We start from the raw sequence: 23,257 nt of genomic DNA, 5'->3' as shown, positions 1-23,257 counted from the left end.
GCTCGTGGTCAGGCACACCCTGCACTCTTCCCAACTTTGTCATTCCCAATGAATGAGTGTTCCCTTTCACCAGAAGGAAGCTCAGAGGTGTATAACTCACTTTTATGCTGCTGATTTTCTCAAGGCCCTACAGTCCCCTCTGTTAATAAGTTGCCCACCCTCAATGTGCTGCATGATTCCATTCCTACGCCCTGCTCAAGGACCAGTAGCAATACAGGGCACACAATTGCCTGCAAGTCTGGGGCTCCACTCCTGCAGGATGCTTTCTGTAGGCTTCTTTTCTCTTTCCTCACTCAGTAAATTGTGTTATCTAACAATTCCTTTACTAAATCTCTTTTTTCTTTTTTTTTTTTTGAGTTTATCTAATACTTTACTTTCCAATGTGTCATCTTATAAGATAATTAATGGCATTAATATCTGAGTAATAAAGTAGATTTTTTTTTTTCTCAGTACAATACTTAGGGGGAGCTGCTTTGGTCTTTTTTGTTGTGGGTTTGGTTTGGTTTTGCTGTGTTTTATTTTTTTTTTCCTGAAGAAGAAAGACTAGGCTGCAATAATCTACCTTTTGTGAACATTTTTATGTAATGAAGAAAAATGTTTTCATTTTTCTATAGGACAAAAAATTTTAAAAAGGCTGTTGTAGCCTTCTGAGACAGAATGCAAAAAAATGTTTGACTAATAAGCCTTTTCCAATATGTAGCATTATTGGTTTTGTCTGCAATCAATTTGTTTTTCTTTAGGCTGTGTTTTCTCATAAACCAAATAGCTCTTGCTTACATTGAGCAGAATATTCTACAGGTAGAGAAATTCAGATAAAGGAATCTGTCTGAGTAATTTTCCCACTGTGAAGTACAGTTTTCTCCACTGAAACAGGAGGCTAGATTTCTGATTCTGTACTCTGAAATTATGATCTGTAGCTTCCTCTTAAGGAAAGAAGTGGCAGAATTACCCTTCTGATAGCTCTGTTAAACAGAGCTCTAATTAAATTGAGAAATTCTTGCTGCATCTCACCTTATTTTTACTAAGATGGATGTAGAGTTCAGATTTATTTAAAAATATTGTTTATTTTGCAAATCTAATTGTAGAAGACTTCCATTATTTGAATATTATTTGTAGTTGTAATGTTTTCAAGCTGAGGGTTTGATCTTTTTCTCAAATAATCTCATATTGTGGATACTTATAAATCTCAAACCATAATGAGAATACGTGGTTTCTCACCAAATAACCTGAAACTGAGCTATCAGGAAGGACTGGGCAAAGTCTGCACCTGCTTTAATATTTTGAAATGGACTTTAAGTAGTAGCAGCAAAATGTGGAGAAATACCATGATCCTTAGATTGATTGGCTAAGTCAGCTGCAGGTTTACTAGGAGTCAGCTAGGAAGAGTTTTGACACAGAAGGACATTTCTTTAAAAGAAATAATTGAGAATGTGACATCTTTCTATTTTTCAGCAGCATTTCTGTAACCACTGATATCACTGTAGGAATGGTCTTCACAAGTGACTAGAAGAAGCTAAGCAGTTATTTCATTTTTTCATGTTGTTGGGCCAGTCAATGCATGCTCTTTTTAACAAAATGGATAAGGAAGTGCACAGAGTATTTTAAAATGAAAAAAAATTAAAACTCTTTCTGTACAGCAGAGCAGTTTAGCCAGATACTCACCAGAGTAAATAACCTCCTGTGTATTTTAGGGAATCCCCAGGAAAAGGTGCCTTCTCTGACAAATAAGACAACATGTGCAGGTCTTTCAGTCTGGACATATGCAAGGGCATTTGTCATTTAAAACTTTCTGGATCCACTAAGTTTAGTTCAAACAGAGGGTGGTACCTTGTAATCTGTGGGAGAGGGGAAAAAAAATCTGTGCAAAATGTTCTTCATACACAGAGAGTGCAGTTTTTAATTGATTGATCTTAATTTTTACAAATTAGTCAAAACAGCTCTCTGAGGGCTGATTTCCTACTTAAATGACTGAATTAATTTTGTCTGGACTTTGAAGTTGATCTGGGGGTGGAGGCTAAGCCTGGAAAAAGCTACAACTAGCTTTAACTAAGGTTAAAATTAAAGAAATAGAAATGTAAAATGGAAATGATGATACATCTGCTGTGATCTATGAAGAATTGCTGCATTTTATACCTTTACTTTGTGTACCGTTATATAATCTGAATACTATTTTTGCTGAAATACAAATAGTCTCATGTACTGACTCACACACTGGGAAGGAGCCTTCTCAGTTGGAATTCATAGAGCACATTTTGTAAGAGATGCTAACCTTTGAAAAACATGGTGCCTAGCATTTGTGAATGACTTCAGTTGTTATTCCCTTTACTAGATATAATATCAGAGGAACAGCGATAGGTGATAGAATAATGAGGTAATTAATTATTTTATTCCTCCCCCCCTCCTTTTTCTTGCCATATATTGGATTTATCAGGTTCTGGTTTTTCATATCTAACTGGCATTTTAAGAATTGCTGTACTTCAAATGCTATGAATTACAGAGCATATTGCTTGAGTTATATTTAGCTGCATGTGTTGCATGGAAATTGAAAAGAAATGGCAGTGTATACATTTTACAACCTATTAACATTTTTATCGTGTGCCATAGAAATTAATGGAATTTGAGAAGTGTGTAGTTTGTGAAAAGAAATATTCCTTTTATTTTTTTTTAATTGAGCTGCTGAGGAACGAGTTCTATTTGCATGGGCTACTGCTGACTTGCTTTGTCTGGTAGTAGAGAACATCCAGTTCTGGACAAAAATATAAGACTACATGGATCAAAAACCATTTATATTTTTTGCCTGAACAAGATTATGGAACTAAGCATAATTATTAGAGCTATACTGGGTAATACATATTTAGAAAGAAAGATGCTAAATTTTATACTATATTGCTTTTAATGAAGTTAAATGAAAAAAAAATCACTTGATCTCATATTCTTAATTGAAATACTTGAGGGAAGCAGTTGTAAGAACATATAAGGCAATTTGGGTAATTATGTTTGGCCACATGCTGTAAGAGGGAGAAACTTTCTGCTGTGATTGCAGCCAGAGGCCATCTAGAGGGGAAATGGCCCAAAGTTGTTACAATGATGAAAATTAACATCTTGGCTTTCTGTGGCTGAAAAGGCAAAGGTGCAGGATAAGGCTCCATAAAATACTTAGCCTGAGTTCTCTATTTTAAATGCCTCCAGGAAAATGGTGCAGATCTGTATTTCTTTGTCTTATATTTTCATCTTAGCTGCAATTGGAATACCTGGATTTAACTCGTCAGCTTTCTTAGAGGTTCAGGAATCTTTGCTGTTTGTACTGGCAGTTTTACAATAGGCATTCTTTCTATATTCAGCATGCTTACCAAGGAGTTCTTTAGCTCTTCAGCACAGCCCAGGGGAATTAGTTTCATATTGCTATAAATTTAATTTAAAATAAATGATGCATTCAGCATAGAATGTTTTATCAGTCTTTTTTTCCTCTGCTTTTCATCATCATTCATCAGCATATCAGGTGAAAATTTTTAAATGTGTTGTAACTGAGAATAGTTTAAACATTGATTGTGTTTGAAAGCTGGAGAACTACCTAGGAGGGCATTACAGTAAACATTTGGTTTTGTATGATCAACAGTGAAATAACTTGGGCTTTAGGGGTAGTGTCAGTGTGCTGTTAACAGGATGGTCTTGCCTTTGGTGTTGAGCTGTCTTAATGCTTGCAATTTGACAGCAGCAGTAAATCTCTTCCACAGGTTCAGAGGCTCCTAAAGGAAGTCATCAATATCAAAAATATAATCAAATGTTGGCATTTAGTCAAGGAATCTATTTTAATATGGTGGTTAAGACAAGCCTTTGGAGTTCTTGGGCAGATCAGTGGTAGCTGGCAACTGGATTCCTTTACAGGATCAATGAAGAAATGCCAGACCTGGATCAAGGTTTGCTGCAGTAGTTTAGATACACACACAAATAATATCAGGATCATGGAATGCCCTGAGTTAGAAAGGACCCAGAAGTGAGTCCAACTCAACTGGACACCCCCAGGAATCCCACCGTGTGCCTGACAGCATTGTCCAGATGACCATAAGGCGCTGGAGAAATAAGATCTAAGTTAATGGTTATAAGCCTTAGGTTCTCTGCAATTGTTTTGGGTAGGGAAAACAGTGCAAAGGAGAAGGTGGCAACAAGAGTGGATAAAAAAATAAGATGTTAACATCAGAGAGCTCAAGAGAAGGAATCAGGGTTTGTGGTCCTCAGCACTGGTCCAGTGGAAAATCTCTCTGTCCCTGGCAGGGGCTTGGGGGATGATCTTTAAGGTCCCTTCCAGCCCAAAGCTGTCTACTATGAAAAATAGACCATGTTTGTCTCTGTGTGAGTACATTTGGAAACTTGGGAAATGAAAAAAATCCTCAGTACTGAAGGAATCAATACTGAGCTCAATACTCAGTGCAGAGCTGAGACAAGAGGGATGGAGCAAGGAAGCAGGGAGACGTGAGCTGAGCTCAGGAGACTGACCATTATCAGCCTGGATAATGGTGTTTGGAAGAAGCAGGGTTATCTCAGGTACCAGATGAGTTTTATGGCAGCCACTACATTATTGTCCTTTAACATACAAGCCAGGTATATAATTGTGCAAATTGTACAGATTCTTGTTTTTAAAAAACAGAATTTTTTTTCAGAACTTCTAAATATACAGAAAACACCCTATGTGACAACTTATATATTTTAAGACATAGCTTATGTGTATACATATTTTCCATTTCTCTCCATTTATAATATATAGCTGCGGATCAGTTTGCATCAAAGAATTTTTGTGGGTTTGTTTTTTTGTTTGCCTATCTTGAACCTATGTTTAAGTAAAAAAATATGGCCTCACTTCTGAATCCCTACTCCATTAATCTCGGGCTTAATGTAAATGGACTTTGGATAATTAATTACAACTATTAACTTTGAGGGCTTTAAACCTGGCTGATCATAAGGGGAAAAGCAGTGCTCTGTGAATACTTCCTAGAGCTGTACCCATTGATGGGGTTGCCTGAGGAGAGCCAACTCAGTGTGTTAAATTCCATTGTCTGGCATTTTGTGCTTGGAAGAGCAGTGTGGAAGGGAAGCAGCAGCTCTCAGCCAGGCTCAGCTCAAGCTGACCTCAGAGCAGTTCAAATTGCACAGCACACTTCTGTACCCACTGATGCTCCAAGTGATGAGGCTGCCTCTGTGTTTGTGTTGGCAAAGGCAGGAATTGCTCATCACAAATACAAATGAAAACAGCTATGTCAGATTTTTAAAATTCTTGCACGTGTATTACTTAAAAATAATTCTAGAAAATCTGTAGTTATCTCAGAGAGAGGGTTTTTTCCTGTAATGTTTTTTGCTGTAATGATCTTTCTTCTGAAATGTCACTAAATTGGGCTCATGTTTATGTTTTCTGGAGCAGACTAGCCTCTGCCATGTTCTTGCTTTCTGCAAGGCTCAATCCCAGTATGACAGCTGTGTGTGCTTGGCTGCCTTCTCCCTGGTGAAGGTAATCATTGGCTTCCAAGGAAACTTAATAGAAATCCACTCCTGCCTTTTGAAATGAGGCCCCAGATGAGGAGGTTAAATTCAGAGCTCCATTTAGTTGAAAGACAGATTTAACCAAAAATTGCTTCTGTGCTTCTGCTCTTATTTAAAAATGCATGATTCTGATTGCTGAGTCGTATTGAGTTTTTTTTGTAATGTCTGCATATTTCAGCCTAGGGAAATGGAGAGGAGGAGATCAATTTTCATAGAGATGTTTGGATGAAAAATTGTGCAAGAAACTACTTTGCTTTACCAATTAGCTACTTTAATATCATCTTCTAATCCCAAGACTTGTTACTGCTGTCCAGCAAGTAACCCTTCTGAAACAGCTGGACAAGTCTACTGCTCTCTCAGTCCTAATGATGTTTAACTCCCCAGCCTCTTCACTGCACATCTTTAATTAATTTAGGTAAATAAATGCACCAAAATTACCAAAAGGAATCACAGTAAATGATAGATGCTTTTACTTTCTCACAGAAACCCCATCTTTTTTTAAAAGCAAGTAAAACCCAAATCTGCACAAAGAGTGAAGTTTCTGTAAGTGTTTGATGCAGCCTATCATGTGTCTGTCACCTTTTTTCCTTTATGTAGAAGCAAACTGGTGAGGAGAATAACTCAGTGATCTTTAAAGCACAGTAGATAAAGAACATAGACTTCTTTTTTTACTCCTCCGTTGTATGAACATGTGAAGAACTCTCTTAAATCTGTTGAAGAATAAAGTTGAAAGTTGGCATATTATAAGGAATAACTAAAAAATACAGTGTGTTTATTTACTGTAGTATAAGAAAGATGAACCAGGAAATTGTCTGGGGATTGAAAGGACAGAAAACTCTCACCAAGAAAGTAGTAGTAGTCTACTTTTTCTGGTGCTGTTTGCTAGGCAAACATCTGAGAAGTGTATTATAATCAATAACACACTGTTAAGTGGATCTATTGGCTGGTGCTTTCAAAACTCTTCTGGTTTCTACTAAAAAAGTATTAAAATTTATTTTAAAAGCTTAGCTGTATTAGGTGATCTGTCTTAGTAAAACAGTGTGTGGTTTGTTGGTTTATTTGTTTTTATAGTAAATAAATTCACATGAATAGACTTACATTCCTTCTTCTTTGCTTAGCTGTAGCATAATATTTATTTCACCTTAACTTTTTGGTGCAACTTTCTCCTGTGGCAAAAACTGGACAAAAGTGTAAGCAGATCAGTGGCTGAGAGAAGTAGTTATGGGATAAATCTGGTAGGGCTTTTTTCTGGAGTAGAGGACTTGTTGCTGGATCTCCAGGATCAGTGACTAAAACACTGGAAAACATGACTTAAAAACAAATTCAGGTTACTTTTTGGCAGCAGTGTAGTGAGGTTCCTAGATCAGTTGAATTTTTAGGATCATATAAATTGCTGTAATAGTTTCACTCCTTGCATTCTGCTAAAATCTGTACCTGCTTCTTCTTGAGAGTGGCAGTCCCCTTGGACTTTGTTCAGGACCTTAAAGCTAATAATGACAAGGAATGACAGAAGAAAAAGAACTGAGATGTGACTATCTGGTCATAGCTGGAATTATGGGGATCTGCAAACTGAACAGCTAAACAGGAAAATTTGACACCAAGGTCTGTTCACAGATTAATAAAAAATTAAGTTCCTGGAATTAAACATTCACAAAACAAATTACATAATTTGGCTTTTGTTTTTTCCTCTGTTATTTTAGGAAATATCCAGTTGTAAACCTTACTGCTGCCATATAGGATAGGTGCTCCAATAATTGGTCTCAAATCATCTTTTCCTTAGTAGAAACTTCTTAAAAGCTGTCTAAGTCTTGAATCTTTTCATAGAGGAATACTGACAAGAAATACATTGGACAAAATCTTATGAAAAACCAAATCACACTGAGACACACATTAGGTCCTTAATGGCTTTTTAAAAACTTCTGTTCTGGCATAGATTTTTTTGAAAAAAAGTTTTGATCTTATAAAAAACCAAATCAGACTGAGAGACACGTTAGATCATTAATGGCTTTTTAAAAGCTTTTGTTCTGGCATAGATTTTTTTGAAAAAAAGTTTTGATCTTACGAATAACCAAATCATACTGAAAGACACATTAGATCCTTAATGGCTTTTTAAAATTTAAAAACTTCTGTTCTGTTCTGGCATAGATTTTTTTTTTCCCACTACAGAATTTTGCTACCTCAGTACGGGTGGAGGATGAAAATAAAATAGCATGTGAATTTTGCCAGCAGCTGAAGTTTGTTCTATGGAGGGGGAACAAAACCTGGCATCACTTGCCATTCCACTGTCTTGCATGCTATTCTTGTTGTAAGCCAGGATGGGAAACATTCACGTCTGTAATTTTACAGTTGGGATGATGCTGATGTCTGTGTCAGGCTCATGGAGAATGCGGTGGAGTGCCTAATGCTGGTGTTTGGGAGCCCCTGGCAGTGCCTGGGCTCTCAGTGCTGCTCTCTCTGGCTCACAGACGCTCCGCTGTGGCGCGCATCCAGGAGCTCTTCAGGAGGAGGAAGGAGAGGAAGGAGATGGAGGAGCTGGAGACGCTGAACATCCGGCGGCCGCTGATAAAGATGGTTTACAAAGGGCACCGCAACTCCCGCACCATGGTACGGCCTCGGGGCTGGGGCTTCGTGGGCTCACCCAGGGCACTGCCCCTGCTGGCCCTGCCAACAGGGATCTGGGGGTGCTCTGGAAGCACTGGGCCTTCTGTGTCACTTGGAAGGCACAGAATTGCTCTGTGAAAATTAAAATTAATGTGACGCGTGTCACTGTGAACGGCAGTGAAATACTCCTGAGTTTAAGACTCTCTCCTCTTAACATCCATTAAAATTTAGGGTATTTTTCTTCTTTTTCATTTTTTCTTCTTTTTCATTTTTTCTTCTTTTTCATTTTTTCTTCTTTTTCATTTTTTCTTCTTTTTCATTTTTTCTTCTTTTTCATTTTTTCTTCTTTTTCATTTTTTCTTCTTTTTCATTTTTTCTTCTTTTTCACTTTTTCTTCTTTTTCACTTTTTCTTCTTTGTCATTTTCTCTCTCAGCTTATGTGGCATAAAATGTGCCTACTTACCAAATTATGATTTAATCCTCACTTTCTTTTCCAAGCTGTTCAAAATGATTATTTAATCTTTCAATTTGAAGAGCTTGGAAGGGAAAGTGAGGATCAAATCAGAGTTTTGAAAAACCTTAACATCTCTGAATTACAAAAAGGAAGGAGTGCTAGTTATTAAATTACAATTTAGCTACTAGATGCCTCAACTTCTCACACAAAATCCTGTATTTTAAGAAAAATGCAGTTACTGTGTTTGTAAAGCAATGGTGCATGAAAAACAGATGCTGCTTTCCTTGCTATTTCTTCTTTTTGGTTTTTGCAATATTTTGAAGATGTGAAGTTCTGAGTTCTAGGTGGTATTTTGCAGAAATAGCTGGTGTGTTATTTTGCAGCTGATGAGAGGAGTAGTCCCTTAACCCCCAAAAAACCATTTTCTAGGGTTTGTGTGAATAGCTTTGATTACACTGGGGAAAATGCTTGACTAAATTCATGTTTCAGTCTACATAAGCAACAGGGTTTAGAATACACTTTGATTAATGACAAAGAGTTCTGCACTATATTTCAGAAATGTATTTGAATTGATCAAACCCTGATTAGTTTAAAATTCCTGGCATCAGGCACTTTGTGGTTAAAAGATACTAAAAGTGAGTTCATCTAAAGCTTAATTCAATCTCTGTCTGCATAGCTGTTATTATATAGATTATTTAACAGATTTTGTTGTTTGGTTTCTTGGGGATGTGGGTTGGTCTTTTTTGCCCTTGTTTCACACCAGCACCTATGGCAAGGAATGCACAGAATGAAAGAAAATGTCATTTTGTTTTCCCTGTTGGTCTCTATGGTTGCAAACTTCTTTTTGTTCTGCTGCTTTGAGTAATGCCCTCATTCCTGCAAGGCAAGAGCTAATGATTTTTCCCTTTCAAATTTATGAAGGAGAGAGAGCTTAAAAAAGCTTTGTTTCCTACACACCTGAGCAGCCCAGGGATAAAGTTGTGTTGTCAATTACATGAACCATTTATATATCTATGTATATAATTTCTACATGTACATACACACATATGAGTGTGTGTATATGCATATATAGTGAATTCAAGTTATGCAAGCAAATGGAATAATTCTGGTTCTTCCTTACTTTTAAAAACTTAATTTGGCAATCTTATATTCTTTTTATAGTCCTGCTTTTAAAAAAAAATGACTTTTAGAAATGTTTGAAAACCAAAATTTTTAAATGTGAATTTCTGTTCTGTTCATTTCTGGGGTGCTAAAATTAGGTTTTATGAGTATTGAGAAGTATGAGTAAGAGAATACACATGACACAGGAAGAGGTCATGATTGAAAATTAAAATAGAAAATTAATTTTCTTTTATTATTGGGGATAATCTAGATGTAACAGGATAATGAAAATATGTATTAAAAGGAGCTATAAGACAAAAGCTGCTGAAAGATTAATACATCAGAATTCATTACAGGAATGCAGCTTCTCTGGTTTATTTTTAGACATCAGGAAGACTTTATTGCACTGACTGCAGTCATTGGGACATATTCTATAGACAAAGATCTACCAAGCCTGAAATTTAAACCTGGGCATTATTTATGCTGGAAATAAACCACATATTTCTAACAGCATAAGGGTGCAACTTCCCAAGGAATCTGTACCAAGGTAGCTGAGGCAATGCACAGAGCAAGACAACGTCTCTGCCCTTCTCTTCAGGGCATTTTCTGAGGGATGTCTGCAAAAAGAAAGATAAGGATCCAGGCATGGCCCTCTTTAGAGCCTTAGCTGGAAAACAATTCATAGCAGGATTCTGTGTAAATAGTCTCAAACTCAAAATTCTCTCCCTTCTGCTGGAGTTACTCCTAAATGCCAAACTGAACTTGCAGCATTGCAAAGGCTTTGTGAATCCAAGCTGCTGCCCAGGCAGCTCCTGCTTGCACAGGCACCTCCCTTGCCCCTTGGATGTCGAGGAAAAGAGTTTGTAGGAGGTACTGCTGGCTCTCAAAATAACAGTTCTACACACAAGGCTACACCTCAGCCTTCCAGGCTTGTTCCTGCAGCACAAACACCAGAGTGTTGGGGAGCTCTCAGCTCACTTCTTGTGACTGGATTTTCTGGCTGTTGTTGAATCAATGTCCCTTCTCCCTCTGCCAGCCCATCAAGCCTCTCTCCTGTAGAGGACACAGGATAGCAAATTTATATCATTTCACAATGGTTATTTTGAGGTCCTATGCTGAATAAAATCGGAAGAGATTTCTGAGGAAGGTTTCACAAGTTTCTGTCTTGTCTCCTGTTTCTCTGTAGTGGAAAACCTCCCCCAGGAATTAGCCTTTCACAAACTTTAACTTGGCCAAACTTTTCTTAAAAACTCCTTTGCATACCCCTGTCTCCAGTATAATTTCTGTGACTTCAGAAAGTGGCAGATCTACTGACATTTATTTTTGTACTCTTCAGTCTGCCCCAACTCCTCTCTCTTTTTTTTTTTTTCTTCCTGTTTGCAGCTATTTTGCTCTGGAAATCTAAAACTTTCTGAACTCTCATTTTTAAAATAACTCTTCTTTAAATGTTTCCTTTAAAATTTCTTCAATCTCATTTCTGCATGGGCTGAGCTTTGCTTCAGCAGCACTGTTAGTACAGACACAGGAGTGTGCTCTTTTCACTGGCTGGGTCTTACAAAGTTTTGCTTTTCTTGCAGATAAAGGAAGCCAACTTTTGGGGATCCAACTTTGTCATGAGTGGCTCAGACTGTGGCCACATTTTCATCTGGGACCGCCACACTGCTGAGCACCTGATGCTGCTGGAGGCTGACAACCACGTGGTGAACTGCCTGCAGCCTCACCCCTTTGACCCCAGTAAGGGCAGCATTCTCACTCTCTGCACATCCAGCTTATCTGCACTAGAGCATTTCAGTCCTAAACTCTGTCTCAGCAGAGCAATGCAATGATCAGTGAGATGTTGTTCATATTTCCCTTTATAATATTCAGATAATAGTGCTTTTAATTTTGCCTCTTACTAATGACCTTTGGCCCTTAAATCCCTCCTTACTCAAAAATTTATTGAAATCAAATACTCCTGGCACAGAATTTATAGAAATACTGTCAGATGTAATAAGAAGAATCTCAATTTTTTGCTGCCCTCAACACATAAAATGTTTTCTATAACACTAATGAGAGAAATATGGAATCTGGTCTCTTCTTGGCTCTATTCAAAAAATGCAGTGGAAGTGGGTGTCTCCCTCTCACTGGCATTGTGAGATTAGAGTAATTAATAAAATTCACAGAAATCCTAATAATTTTTGTTTAGAGGAAATCCTTCATAGAAAAGATGGACCAAAGCAGTAGAAGGAATCATATGTAGCTGGGAAATCTGAACCATCCTCCAGCCTCTGACACAGTCAGGGAAAGTATTTGTGAGGTTTGTTTTTTTTCACAGCTTACCTGGCTGTGTAGTAAGAGTCAGCTATTAGTAAATTAGCAAGTAAAGTTGTTATAATAATGCTAAAAAAGGCTGGAGGTTTTTCAAATAGTTTAGGGGAACATAGAATATTGTCCTACAAGCCTTGAACTTGTAACTTTTTTTTTGAAATTGAGTTCTTGTAAATGTCCTGAGTTGGATAGTCCCTTTAGAAGCACCTTTCAAAGTGCCCTGTAGCTTTGCTGATGTCTTGTTGGAGTGTGTCACACTCTGAAGGTGTCACCACTAAGAGAGTTCATCCTTCCTCCTTCCAGGACAGTTACTCTTGTTCAGCTTCCCAGTTACTGAGAGCTTTCCATGGAATTTTAATTCTTACAGTGGCTGTTGTGCAATGATCTAGAGAATGTTCTGCAATTTTTCATATTTTTCATACTTTATTTATAACAACATCCATTGCATATTTATATTTAAATATCAAATAAATTTATATTAAATTCACTGAAATTATCAAAGGTACATTTGAAATTATCTTGGTTCTGCCTTTGTACTGGATCTACAAATTCTAAAGCTTTGTTATTAATGCATATACTTATCAGCAGAAATGGATCTGTAGTGGCTGGGTTTGCTCTTTTTGCTTCTATCTTTTGTATATTTCAGTGATTTTTTTCAAATTTAAAACAAGGAGTCTTGATGTTTGCATTTGTTTTCTTCATATCTATATAGACAGATTCAAAAACAATCTATGGAGCAGACCTCATGTGGAGACTTGGTAATTACAAGCTCTGTTCAGCATGAGATCTGACATTTGCAAATAAATGCTTCAAATGAAATATTTTTAAGAGCAGAAAATACCAATAAACATAACACATTTAATTTAGAATTACTTATTCACTTCCAGTTCTGGCCTCTTCGGGTATTGATTATGATATAAAAATTTGGTCACCACTGGAAGAATCCAAGATTTTTAACAGAAAACTTGCAGATGAGGTAAGAACCTTTCCTCCTTTTTCATGGTAATGTTGTGTCTTTAATTCTATAAAAGCCTTGGGTACAAATTACTGATATTGAATTAGCAGAGTTATTTAATGTTCCACAAATGAGCTACAAATAAAAAGCTGCCCTTCAGAACAGCTGACTTTCATATCCTTGGCACTTTGCATTTCCTCAGCTCTCCTAGAAATTATATAACATGATCTGCTATTATGTACATGAAAGGAGTTGGAAGAAGTGTGAACACTCAGATATAGAAGGAAAACTGGCAGGAATTAATAAATGAACATAGTGCCTGTCTCTAAACTAATAAATGAAGGGAAAATGAGGGAAGTAAACTGAAGGTAATACAAGGATATAAAGAAAAGCACAGAGTACAAAAATCAATGCTATTAAATATTCAGTGGCATAAAATAGACTTAAAGTTTAAGATTGCACATGGGAACCTCATGGAATAAAGCAAACATTGCAAGCCCAATCAGTTATCAAAGTCCAATGTGAAGTTATGTAACTCATTATTTTCATATTGCCCTCAGAGCAATAACTGGATATAGCAACTGGCCTGGGGTGACCATATAGCTGACTGCTGAATAATCATATTTGAGTGATTTATATAACACAATGTATCAAAATGTTATATGGTTTTCTGTAAATAATATTATAGGACAGATTTGGTTATGGGGTGGTCAGGTTGAGGGCTTTTTTGTGAAATCTCTTGGGCACTACAGATAGAGAAGACTGGGCATTTTAAAATTATTTAATTACTCTGTAGTAGTGCTAAATATATTTTAAACAAAGAGAAACACACAACCCTTATTCCTTGAAAAAAACCCCAAACCATCCACTTGTGAGTTTTGAACCTTTCCCATTATTTTAGCACTGAGTGAAGAGACCCTTCCTTGCATATTGTGTGACAGCTTTAGTCGTGACATGTTTTGGAGCCTTTGGGGTTTAGAAGTATTGCTTGTGTGCTAAAATTAATCATTGTACTTTAGTTCCCTTCCTTTATTTCTAATAATTGCAAATTATTTAGACAGTTATGTTTTCTTTAATAAAAATGCAGAACTCTCAGAAGAATTGACTGCAGTGCTGTTTGTAATTTTACATGGGTTTTGTTTTTTAACTTATTCCCTGTATTGACATACCTATGTAGGGGACAGGAGATGTTCATAGCAATAAAGTAATTCTCACCATGTTAAGTTTGGCTGGAACAAGTGTCCAATATACCTGAACTGGATTTTCCAGAGAAGGGGGGAAGTCTGAGAAGAAAACACTGTGTTTGAGGAAAGTTCCATATAGATACAGAAATGTATTTAAAATTGAGAGAGGCCATGACCTCAGTGAATAGGGAAAGACAGTGGGGATGAGGACAAACCTCTGAATGGAGAAAAAGCCTCAGCACCAGGTTGTCAGGGGGGGTTATTGATGATGCACTGCAGAAATATGGGGTGAAATATGGGGTGCCTTCTCAATTTGCTCCTGTTAGGGAGGGATCAGCTGTACCAAGTGCCTGGCAAACAGGTGGGAATGACAGAAAAGAGGTGCTTGGATTGGGAAGGGAGGAGAAACTGCAAACATTTGCAAGAACATGTTCCTCACACGAGGAACAGGCTTGAAGACTCTCAGAGAGAACAAGAATTTCATTATTTTCCTGTCTTAGAGCAGCTGATCTGGGAGCAAAGACTGAAAATGGTCATAACTTATCTCCATCTAAAGAAATTCCTGTGCTTAATGATAATAAAAGAATATAGTCTAAAAGCTGGGACAACCTACAGTGTGGGATTAAAATTTATGGAGGAAGAAAGAAGGATGGCAAGGAAGTACCATGAGGAAGGAATGAGGAAGAGAAATTAAAGTATTCATTAGTGGATTTTTTTTCCCTTGAAAATGAGATGGTAGGAGCTGGCTCTTTCAAGTCATTCAGAGGCAAGCTGTAGCTCTGTTTACAAAGAATTATGGAGCTAAAGAATGTTCCTGAAGTGGGATAGAAATGGCTTGTGTTCCTTGGATTTTCTCCAAAAGTTTGAAGCAGCATGAAGGTAGGAGTTGAGGGTAACCTCATCTCTTTTCCTTCCCACATTCTTGGCCAGCACTGGTGCTAGAACTTTGTTCTCTACAACAGTTGCCATTTGGAAACAGCTCTTTCTATCATCAATCTGCTTTACTTCGTGAAAGATTTCCAAAGTTTTTCTTAGTCACTCATCTCAGTATCTGCCATGCATGTGGACAATGGAACCATGATCTCACTGGAATATTCTTTAGACAGAGAATTGGACACCTGCAAGCAGAGTCCACTGGCTGATTTTTCTTACCAGAGACAACAGCATTCAACAGCAATTATTAAAATATTCCTCCCTTATGGTAATTTTAGGTTCTGTAAAATAGCTTTTGCACAGAAACTTTGTATCTACAAGCCCCTATCAATGCAGTATAATTGTATACTGCTGTATGCAGTATACCCCCATCAATGCAGTATAATTCTGTGTTTATTTCTGATGCTGGTCTTCTCCTTTCCCTGCCTGCAGGTTATAACTCGTAATGAATTAATGCTGGAAGAGACCAGAAACACCATCACTGTTCCAGCTTCCTTCATGCTCCGAATGCTGGCTTCATTGAATCACATAAGAGCAGGTGAGAGACTTCTGAAGAGCTTGTCCACAGCACTGGTCTGTGAAAGAGCAGCTTGGCTGGGAAATCATCAAGACCTTCAGTTGCTGTGGCTGTACTTGGGGTTGGTGAGGAGATTCAAGGGTTGTTCAAGGTTCTCTTAATACTTAGGAATTGCTTCTTTGCTGTGAGACTTGCAACACCTTTGCAGCTGTTTTTTTTCATCTCAAAAAAAGAGCAAAATATATTTTTAGATGTTGAAAAATGCTCTCTTCAGGAGTGATCTTTCCAGTGAGTATGATGGGAAAACTATTGGGGAGGAGTGGAATGAACTGTAAGACAAACTGGCTGTGAGTGTGGGAGTTGTCTAGGGGCGAAGGAAGGTGTGAGGATTCAGGAGTGTGGGAGGCATTGCTGAGGCTGTGGCAGCTGTTCCCAGGGCTGCAGGATGTCCCTCCAGTTCCCATGGGGCTGAAACTGGAGATAAGAGGGTTGCATGGAAGAATCATCACTGGGAACTGGATGTTGGTGCTGGAGAAGCTGAGTGCAGTGGATTGACCCTAAGATGGAGGACAGCGGAGAGACATCACACACTGTGTAGGAAGAAAGGAGATGAAGTTTTGGGAGGCTGGCATGGCATATGGGGTAAAAACCTAACAGACCTGTAGATGAAGGTGAAAGTGATGGGAAGTAGTGAATTTGGGGGCTCTGGCTGAGCAGAGCAGTGGCTGGCAGGGGTGAGGTGTGAAGGAAGCTGTGCCTGGTGGCAGCAGCTGCTCCTCTCACCTCTGGCTGCTCTGTGAGCCTTGGGAGCCAGGAGGGTGCCATGTGTCCAGCCCAGTGCTGCACCTCCATGCCCCTGTATTTCCTTAGTTGTCATTATCTCTTCTGAGTGAAATGCTAAAAGAACTGCCCAACAACACTTCAGCTACAACAATTTCAGCAAAAATCTATTATGGCTGGGTGGAGAGTTTCTAAACCTGACTGGCATGTTGCTTGAGTGATTGCTCTTGAGCCAGCCATGTTCCCTCACACATTTCTGTATTTGCCTTTCTCTAAATATTTACATCCAAAGGCACTTTTTCTGATGTATTGTAGTGACAGGCAGTGATCCCCCAGTTTCTGGACTATCCACATTTCTAACTGTAGCTATTGTAGTTTCAGCTCCCCAGCACAGCATTTCTGTCCTTTGTAGTCACCATCTCATTTTAATGTTATACTTGCATTCATCTTTTCTGTGCTGACAGCCAGTCAGCAGCTACAAGGTTTTTCCTTTTGTACACAGATTTTGCTTTCATGCCTGGAAATCCTTAAGGGCATTTCTCCTTTTCTTCTTTCTTGTGGTAACATTTCTACCCACTCTCTGCTGTAAGTGCATACAGACTTTCTTCTACCCTAAAACCCACAGACATATCCCATTGTGTAATAGTCTAGGGAGACAACAGGTAATAAATATTTACCAGAAAAAGAAAATTTTGCAAGTTCTTTTTACTAAATCTGTGTTTTGCAGACCGATTGGAAGGTGACAGATCAGAAGGATCTGGCCAGGAGAATGAAAATGAAGATGAAGAGTAACGAACACTTGCGTGTGAGCACCTGGAAGTCAATGAAATTTGTATAAGACATTAATTATATTTTTCCTTACAGAGCTTTAGTGCAATTCTGAGGTATTGCTTTTGGATAACCTAACCTTTTGTTTTTTTTGAATGACTGTGTGCATGACTTGGGGAGAGTGTGCAAGTTAAACAAAAATGTTTTTAAAATGTTTTGCCATGTATGAGGGGTGCTAGATGATGCCAAGTGCAATATTTTCCTTAAACAGCAAATGTGAGAGCTTGGATCAATGTTTTAAAGTAACTTTCATTATAGTAAAAACGTTGGTTCAAATAAATTTCTATACCTGCTGTTTGCATGTTTGTTGCTTTCTAATTAAAAGATTTGGTTGTTTTAAATAGTTTTCTGGTTTTTCTTTGTGCAGCAATTGGTTTATCACCTTGTAACTACAACCCCATTGCTGCCTTTGCAGTATTTGCATTCTTTCTTACAGTGTTTGTGAAGTGACAAGCACAATTATTTCTTGCAGTGAGCACTGGGGACTTTTAAGATCCTGTATCTCTTGATTCTTGCATTTCCCACACTTATGTAGGCAAAAATTATCTCTCTGTGCTTGGGTCTGTAAAGCTGTGAAATAGTTGTATTTCACTGATAGATCTGTGAGTCTGCCTTTGCAACAGCAGCAGGCACATCTTCATTTCCACTGGATTTAGGGAATATGAATTCAAAAATTCCTGTGCATTGTTTCCTAGGAGCAATTATTTGGGAAGGCTGTTCAGTCTGTTTCATGGGCTTTACCTGCCTGCACAGATTTCTGGATGGCAATGGGGAAGAGCAAGTGAAGGAAGGAAGGTGGAGCAGTGGAAAGAGCTGTTTGCTCAATGGCAGTTCTTGCCAAGGATGGCAGATGCTGAGAGGCTCCATTGGGGAATACAGAATGCTGGGAAGAATTCTAAATCAGGGGGATTGTGGGTGCTGGAGGCTTCATTACCCTGCTGACATTCAAATGCACATTCATCACACGAGCTGCACAAACTTTGCTGACATCAACAAAAGGAATTCCCCACACTAAATAAAAAAGAACATTAGCACAACATTCTGATGTCCTGATTCACAGCACAGGCAGGCTGAAGGGACATAAAGGGAAAACTAAAACAACTGAAAGAGATAAAGAGAAATTTGTGAGGGAGGAGAAGTGGGAATTATATGGAACTCAGCTGGCAGTAACAGTGAAGACATCCCCTTGGGCAAAGGAAAAATAACATTAGGGGAGAGGAAAAGTGTGAGGAGATGGATAAGGGTGGCTGGGTGGTTTCCTTGTTTGTTTTAAAGGAGCAGTTAAGAAATCATTGAAAGTGATGCAGTGAAGAGAATTTAGCAAAGGAGAAAATAACTGTTGGGGAAAGAGGTTTTTTGAGGCAGAGGATGTGAGAAGAATGGACACCTCAAACCCTGGAAACATCACATCCTGAGGAGGTCAGTGCCACAGAGAGAGAGGATGGAGATCTGCTCAGTGTTTGATGTTTACCTAACGTCAGCAGGAGAGAGGAGATAATGTCAAGGTAAGGTGTTTGTTAAGGAAATGGAGTGGGAGGAACAGCTAATATGGATATCTGTCTTTTCTGGTGGAGTAAGTGGCTCTTCTGTGGGAGAAGGGAGCATAACTGTAGGGGTTTTTTTTCTCATGAGATAACATTTTAATCATGTTTAGATCAGTAAGAAATGAAAGAATGTTTTATGACTTTGTGGTGGATCTGTTTGGAAAGGGAGGAACACAGGGGTTTAGCACTATTCAAACCTTGCTGCTCATAGCACTGCACTGAGCAATGTTTTTCTATCACATGTAAATATGGTTGAATTTTTATAACAGGGGTTCTGCTCTCATTAGATTTAAAAGAGCTATACAGGAAATATCTAAGGTGTTAAGTGTACAGATAAAATCGGATTCTCTGCTTTACTGCTGGGGCTCCTGAGCAATTTTGTGAATCAAATAGAGTAACACACTGTTTGATGCAGTTGGGTTCTCTGTAGTTGATTTTTGAGGTAATTTCTTCCAAAATTAGCCCTGGGGTTTCTACAGAAGCCTGACTCTTCTTATTTAGAAATTATTAGTTTTCTGCCTTGAAAATAAATTCTTCCTCAAGTAAATATATGGAGAGGATAGCTTTTGTCTTCCTCAGAGAGGTTTAATAAATCACTGTGGATGTCTTTCTAAAAATAAAAAAGCTGCTTCTGCCACTTTTGCTTTAGCTATAGCAATTGCCAGCAAAGAGCATACCAACAGCAATAATCTTGTCTTTTTTTCCCCACAGTTCCCCAGTAGGAACATTATTCCCTAAATGTCTCTTATTTATTCAAAGGCTAAATATTAGCTTTAATTCCTGATGCACAGCTGCTGGCTTACTGATTAAAAGGAGGATTTAATCTCAATAAGGGAAAAAATGTAATATGTGGAGGGTTTTTCAAATTTCATTGAAGCTTTTCAGGCAGTTTTTCTAAAACAAACATATCTATAGTGTTTGGGTTGGCTTTTTTTTAATTAACATTTATGTAATGGGCTAAATCTGAGTTCCTAGAACTATACACTAATAGGAGCTGTTGGCAGAAATGGGGAATGCTGGCAATTCCAGAGTTTGCAGCTGCAAAAGAATATTGGAAAATGTTATCCAAATGTGCAGAGAAGTTAATCAAGGCAATAAGCCATCCCAAAGCCTCACACTTGAGAAGGAAATTTCTGCTCGGGGTCTGGTTTCAGGCTGGGGCTCGGAGGTGGGTGGTGCTGCTGGAGCTCCCTCTAGTGCCCCGTTCCTGCTGCTCTTGGACATATCCAAAACGTTTATTCCTAATGGCAGCCCAAATCTGATGGACAGGATGCTGATAAGGATACAGGGGCACCCTCTCCTGCTGTGAGGAGTGCACATCCACTTCAGCACTGTCATTGCTTGTGTGCTGGGAAGAGCAAGGGTTCAGGTGTCACTTCTAGGAAGGATATTCTTACCACCATTGCAAAGATCAAAAGCAACTTCTCTGATATGTTGCTACAATTCCTGGTAAATAATTTGGTGTCCTGAAGCCTGGGCAGATGGTCCCTGTAGGACACAATCTCCTTTAAATGACAAAGATGCTGAGCTTGTATAAACCACTCTGAGTTCTGCTCTTGATGCCTCCCCTGATGGAGGCAGGACAAGGTTTGTTAAAGGCATCCTGCGTCACTTGGATTGTGAATTTTTCTTACCTAAGCAGTAGATAAATATTACAGTAGGCTACTGTGCTCACCTTTAGCTCTTTGAGAATATCCCAGACGATGTTTTTGAGGAAGAAATTCCAAAAGTAAATGTTCAATAAGAGTTTTACTGGCCTTGTACCAACAAAATAACCACTGAGTGTGTGTGGTTGTGTGCAGGGCATGAATATGCTCAGAGGGGCTGCCTGGGAGAGCTGAGCCACTCTTTTATGGAAAGCCAGTTTTTTATGGAAAGATCTCACTGAGCCAGGCTCAGGCCATCACTCACAATCCTTGGGAATAGTCCTGTTCCGTGGGCAGAGCTGGCAGCACTGTTAAGAAATGAGCTGCAATTAGCAGCAGTTGGATCCCAGCCCATATTCCTCCTGATCCAGTCACACACTCGACAAGAGACCACCCCCAAAAGCCTCAGCTGAAGCACAGGGAATGACACAGGAGGCATCTGTGAGGTCACTGCCTGCCTAAGGACAGATTGAACTAGTCTTCGAAATGTGGGGTGAAATCAATTTTAAGCTCTTTCCATGAATTATGAAGTGTAGAAATACCTTTATCTGTGTGAGTATCCAGTTTGTCTTCTCAGTGACATTCTGTACTGCTGAGCCTGAGTTATTTAAGGTAATAGAGATTTATTTTCCACAGGTTTAAATGTTCCTTTTAGTATTTGCATTTGCTTTGTTCTCTTTGATGAAAAGGCACCATCCACCTTCTCAGTGCCTTTTAAGAACTTTCTGTCAATGTTCCCCTCTAGATTAATTTCCCTTTAGTGGCAGAGCAAACTGAAGTTCAAAAAACAACTACTACTACAACCCACAGCAAGGTGTTTTGACAGGAAAAATAGGGATATGCTACTCTTCAAAGCAAGCTCCTTTTTTTCTGATTATTACTCTACCATATTATCATGCTGCCCTTTTTTTTTTTGCAGGAGAATGGCTGTACACTGGCATAGGCCATGGAATTTGGCAGATTCACTATCCAAATAAGAACTGATGGCTACTAATTTAGGAAAATCTCACTTAAATAGAAAACCCTCTAAATAGAGTTTGTTAATGAGCTTTGTAACTAATTGGAGAACAAATCCCAGGGAATCTGCAGCTGTTCACAAACAGCACTGCAGTTCTTCTCCTTCCCCTCTGCAGCATGACTCCATGCTCAGACCCTGTTTCCAAGACTTTCCCCTTCCTCACCTCATTTCTTAAGAATTTTGGTTAAAAACCACATACCTGTAAAACAAACCTGTCACAGTTAAGTCATCTAAAGGAATGATAATTAACACTAGGTACTTTTAATGCTGGGTTGAATGTGACACTGGCCAAGTTGCAAGATGGAGTTTCTGTTCCTCAGAGAGTCATGACCATTCATAGTTGTGCAAGGTGAGTTGGGGGTTCAATTCTTGCTGACTTAATGTTGCCATAGTTGTCAGTAGACAGCTCTGAGGATGCTCATGCAGCACTTTGTTGATGGGAGAATGTTTGGGACTGTTACCTGTCTAATTCCATGAGCATTCAAAGGGGAAATACTGTGCTTTAAAATAATTTCTGGTTATTTTATCCAGGATTAGAAAGAGCAAGGAAGAGTTCTTTAAATGAACATAGCTTTAAAAATAGTGTCAGGCACTGTGACAAAACCTTTTGGCTTGGATGCTGGTTGCACTACAGCATCTTTCCAGGCACAAGGACGTGGAAGAGCTACTTCAAAATTCTTTCCAATTTTTCTCAGGTGTTTTTTTTCTTTCTAGATAAAATTATACCATGCACCTGGTGCCATTGCATGTAAAGGTTGTGCAATGAGCACACTGAAGCTGGGGGTTCTCTCTGTGGCCCAAGAGCAGGGAGACTGGCACACCCCCAGATTTACAGTCAGCCTCTCCATCAGCACCCCCTCCCCGTGGCAGGAGCAATTCCCAGCCCCTCTCTCTTCCCAACCACGCTGTGCCTGCTCTGGGGCCTGGGTGCCACCAAGGGTGACAGTCACACACTCCCCCAGCACACTGAAAATCCATGTGATGGCTCAGAAACTCAGCTTCATTCACAGCACTTGAATGCCACGTCGCTGCGCTGAATGGATTTGATTGCCGTCTGGAGGCTCTAAATTTGGACTGTTACATACTCTTACAGAGGAGAGCTGGGCAAGAGATACAGAAATGAGAAACTAATTTAATTTCTGACACCCTGCTTCTCATGCTGTCTTTCCCCTCTGTTTGCTGGCATTCCATGAAGCAGTTTGGAGAAGTGACTCAAATGTTTAAGAGAGTGAACCCAAGATGCAGTTTTGGTCTGTCAGTGGACAGGCAGAGAGCAGACAGGAGGAGCAGAAGAAGGGTCTCCACTTCCCTCTGCATATTCATTCCCTGGGAAGGAGAAAGCAGCTGAAAGCAAACAGTGTGAGGATAAATGAAAAGGTGAGTTAGACACAAAGAAGGGGGAAATTTTTCAATGCAGCAACGATATTGTGGTTCACTGAAAGACAGTCTAGAAGCAGAGGGATGTTACAGAGATGACTGAAGTGCAGCTGAGCTGCAGGGAAATGCTCCAATGCCACGTGCCTGCAATATGGCAGGGAGTGTTCTGCATTAAAAGCTGTCAGAGGGATGTGACCTCCTGTGTTGCTGGGCAGTGGCCACAGCTCTAACAAAGTGTTTCCAAGTTGCAGATCCATGCAGAAGAGAAATGGGCTTCTCCTTTCCATGAGAGGACAGCTGACATCTCAGTGAAACTACAGATTGAAAAATAAGGGACATCCACCAGGATATATACCTGAAGAAAGAGTAGATGGGAAATTGAGGCTGGGAATCTCTTCTGCCTGGCAGCAGAGCCCCAGATTTGTGCTCACCAAGGTTTTGAGCCATATCACCAAGGCTTCTGGCAGCCAGAGAGCAAAC

General features: G+C 39.1%; 1 protein-coding gene across 7 annotated transcripts in view; it reads left to right on the top strand.

The window, feature by feature from the left end:
- Positions 1-17,533, top strand: part of DCAF6 (DDB1 and CUL4 associated factor 6) — a 74,320-nt gene extending 56,787 nt beyond the window's left edge. For 5 of the 7 annotated variants that reach the window (XM_059493888.1, XM_059493887.1, XM_059493886.1 and 2 more), the window contains 6 exons: positions 2,330-2,371; positions 7,998-8,136; positions 11,266-11,422; positions 12,883-12,971; positions 15,500-15,605; positions 17,092-17,533. In XM_059493888.1, coding sequence (XP_059349871.1) covers positions 2,330-2,371; positions 7,998-8,136; positions 11,266-11,422; positions 12,883-12,971; positions 15,500-15,605; positions 17,092-17,156 — 598 coding nt within the window. In that variant the 3' untranslated portion in view covers positions 17,157-17,533. The remainder of the gene's footprint in view (positions 1-2,329; positions 2,372-7,997; positions 8,137-11,265; positions 11,423-12,882; positions 12,972-15,499; positions 15,606-17,091) is intronic. The other 2 variants (XM_059493889.1, XM_059493885.1) reach the window with 1 other exon arrangement.
- Positions 17,534-23,257: the final 5,724 nt, after the last annotated feature.

Source organism: Ammospiza nelsoni, chromosome 2 (assembly GCF_027579445.1).
Source record: "Ammospiza nelsoni isolate bAmmNel1 chromosome 2, bAmmNel1.pri, whole genome shotgun sequence".
NCBI classification, from domain to species: domain Eukaryota; kingdom Metazoa; phylum Chordata; class Aves; order Passeriformes; family Passerellidae; genus Ammospiza; species Ammospiza nelsoni.
This window is presented reverse-complemented; position numbering and strand designations above follow the sequence as displayed.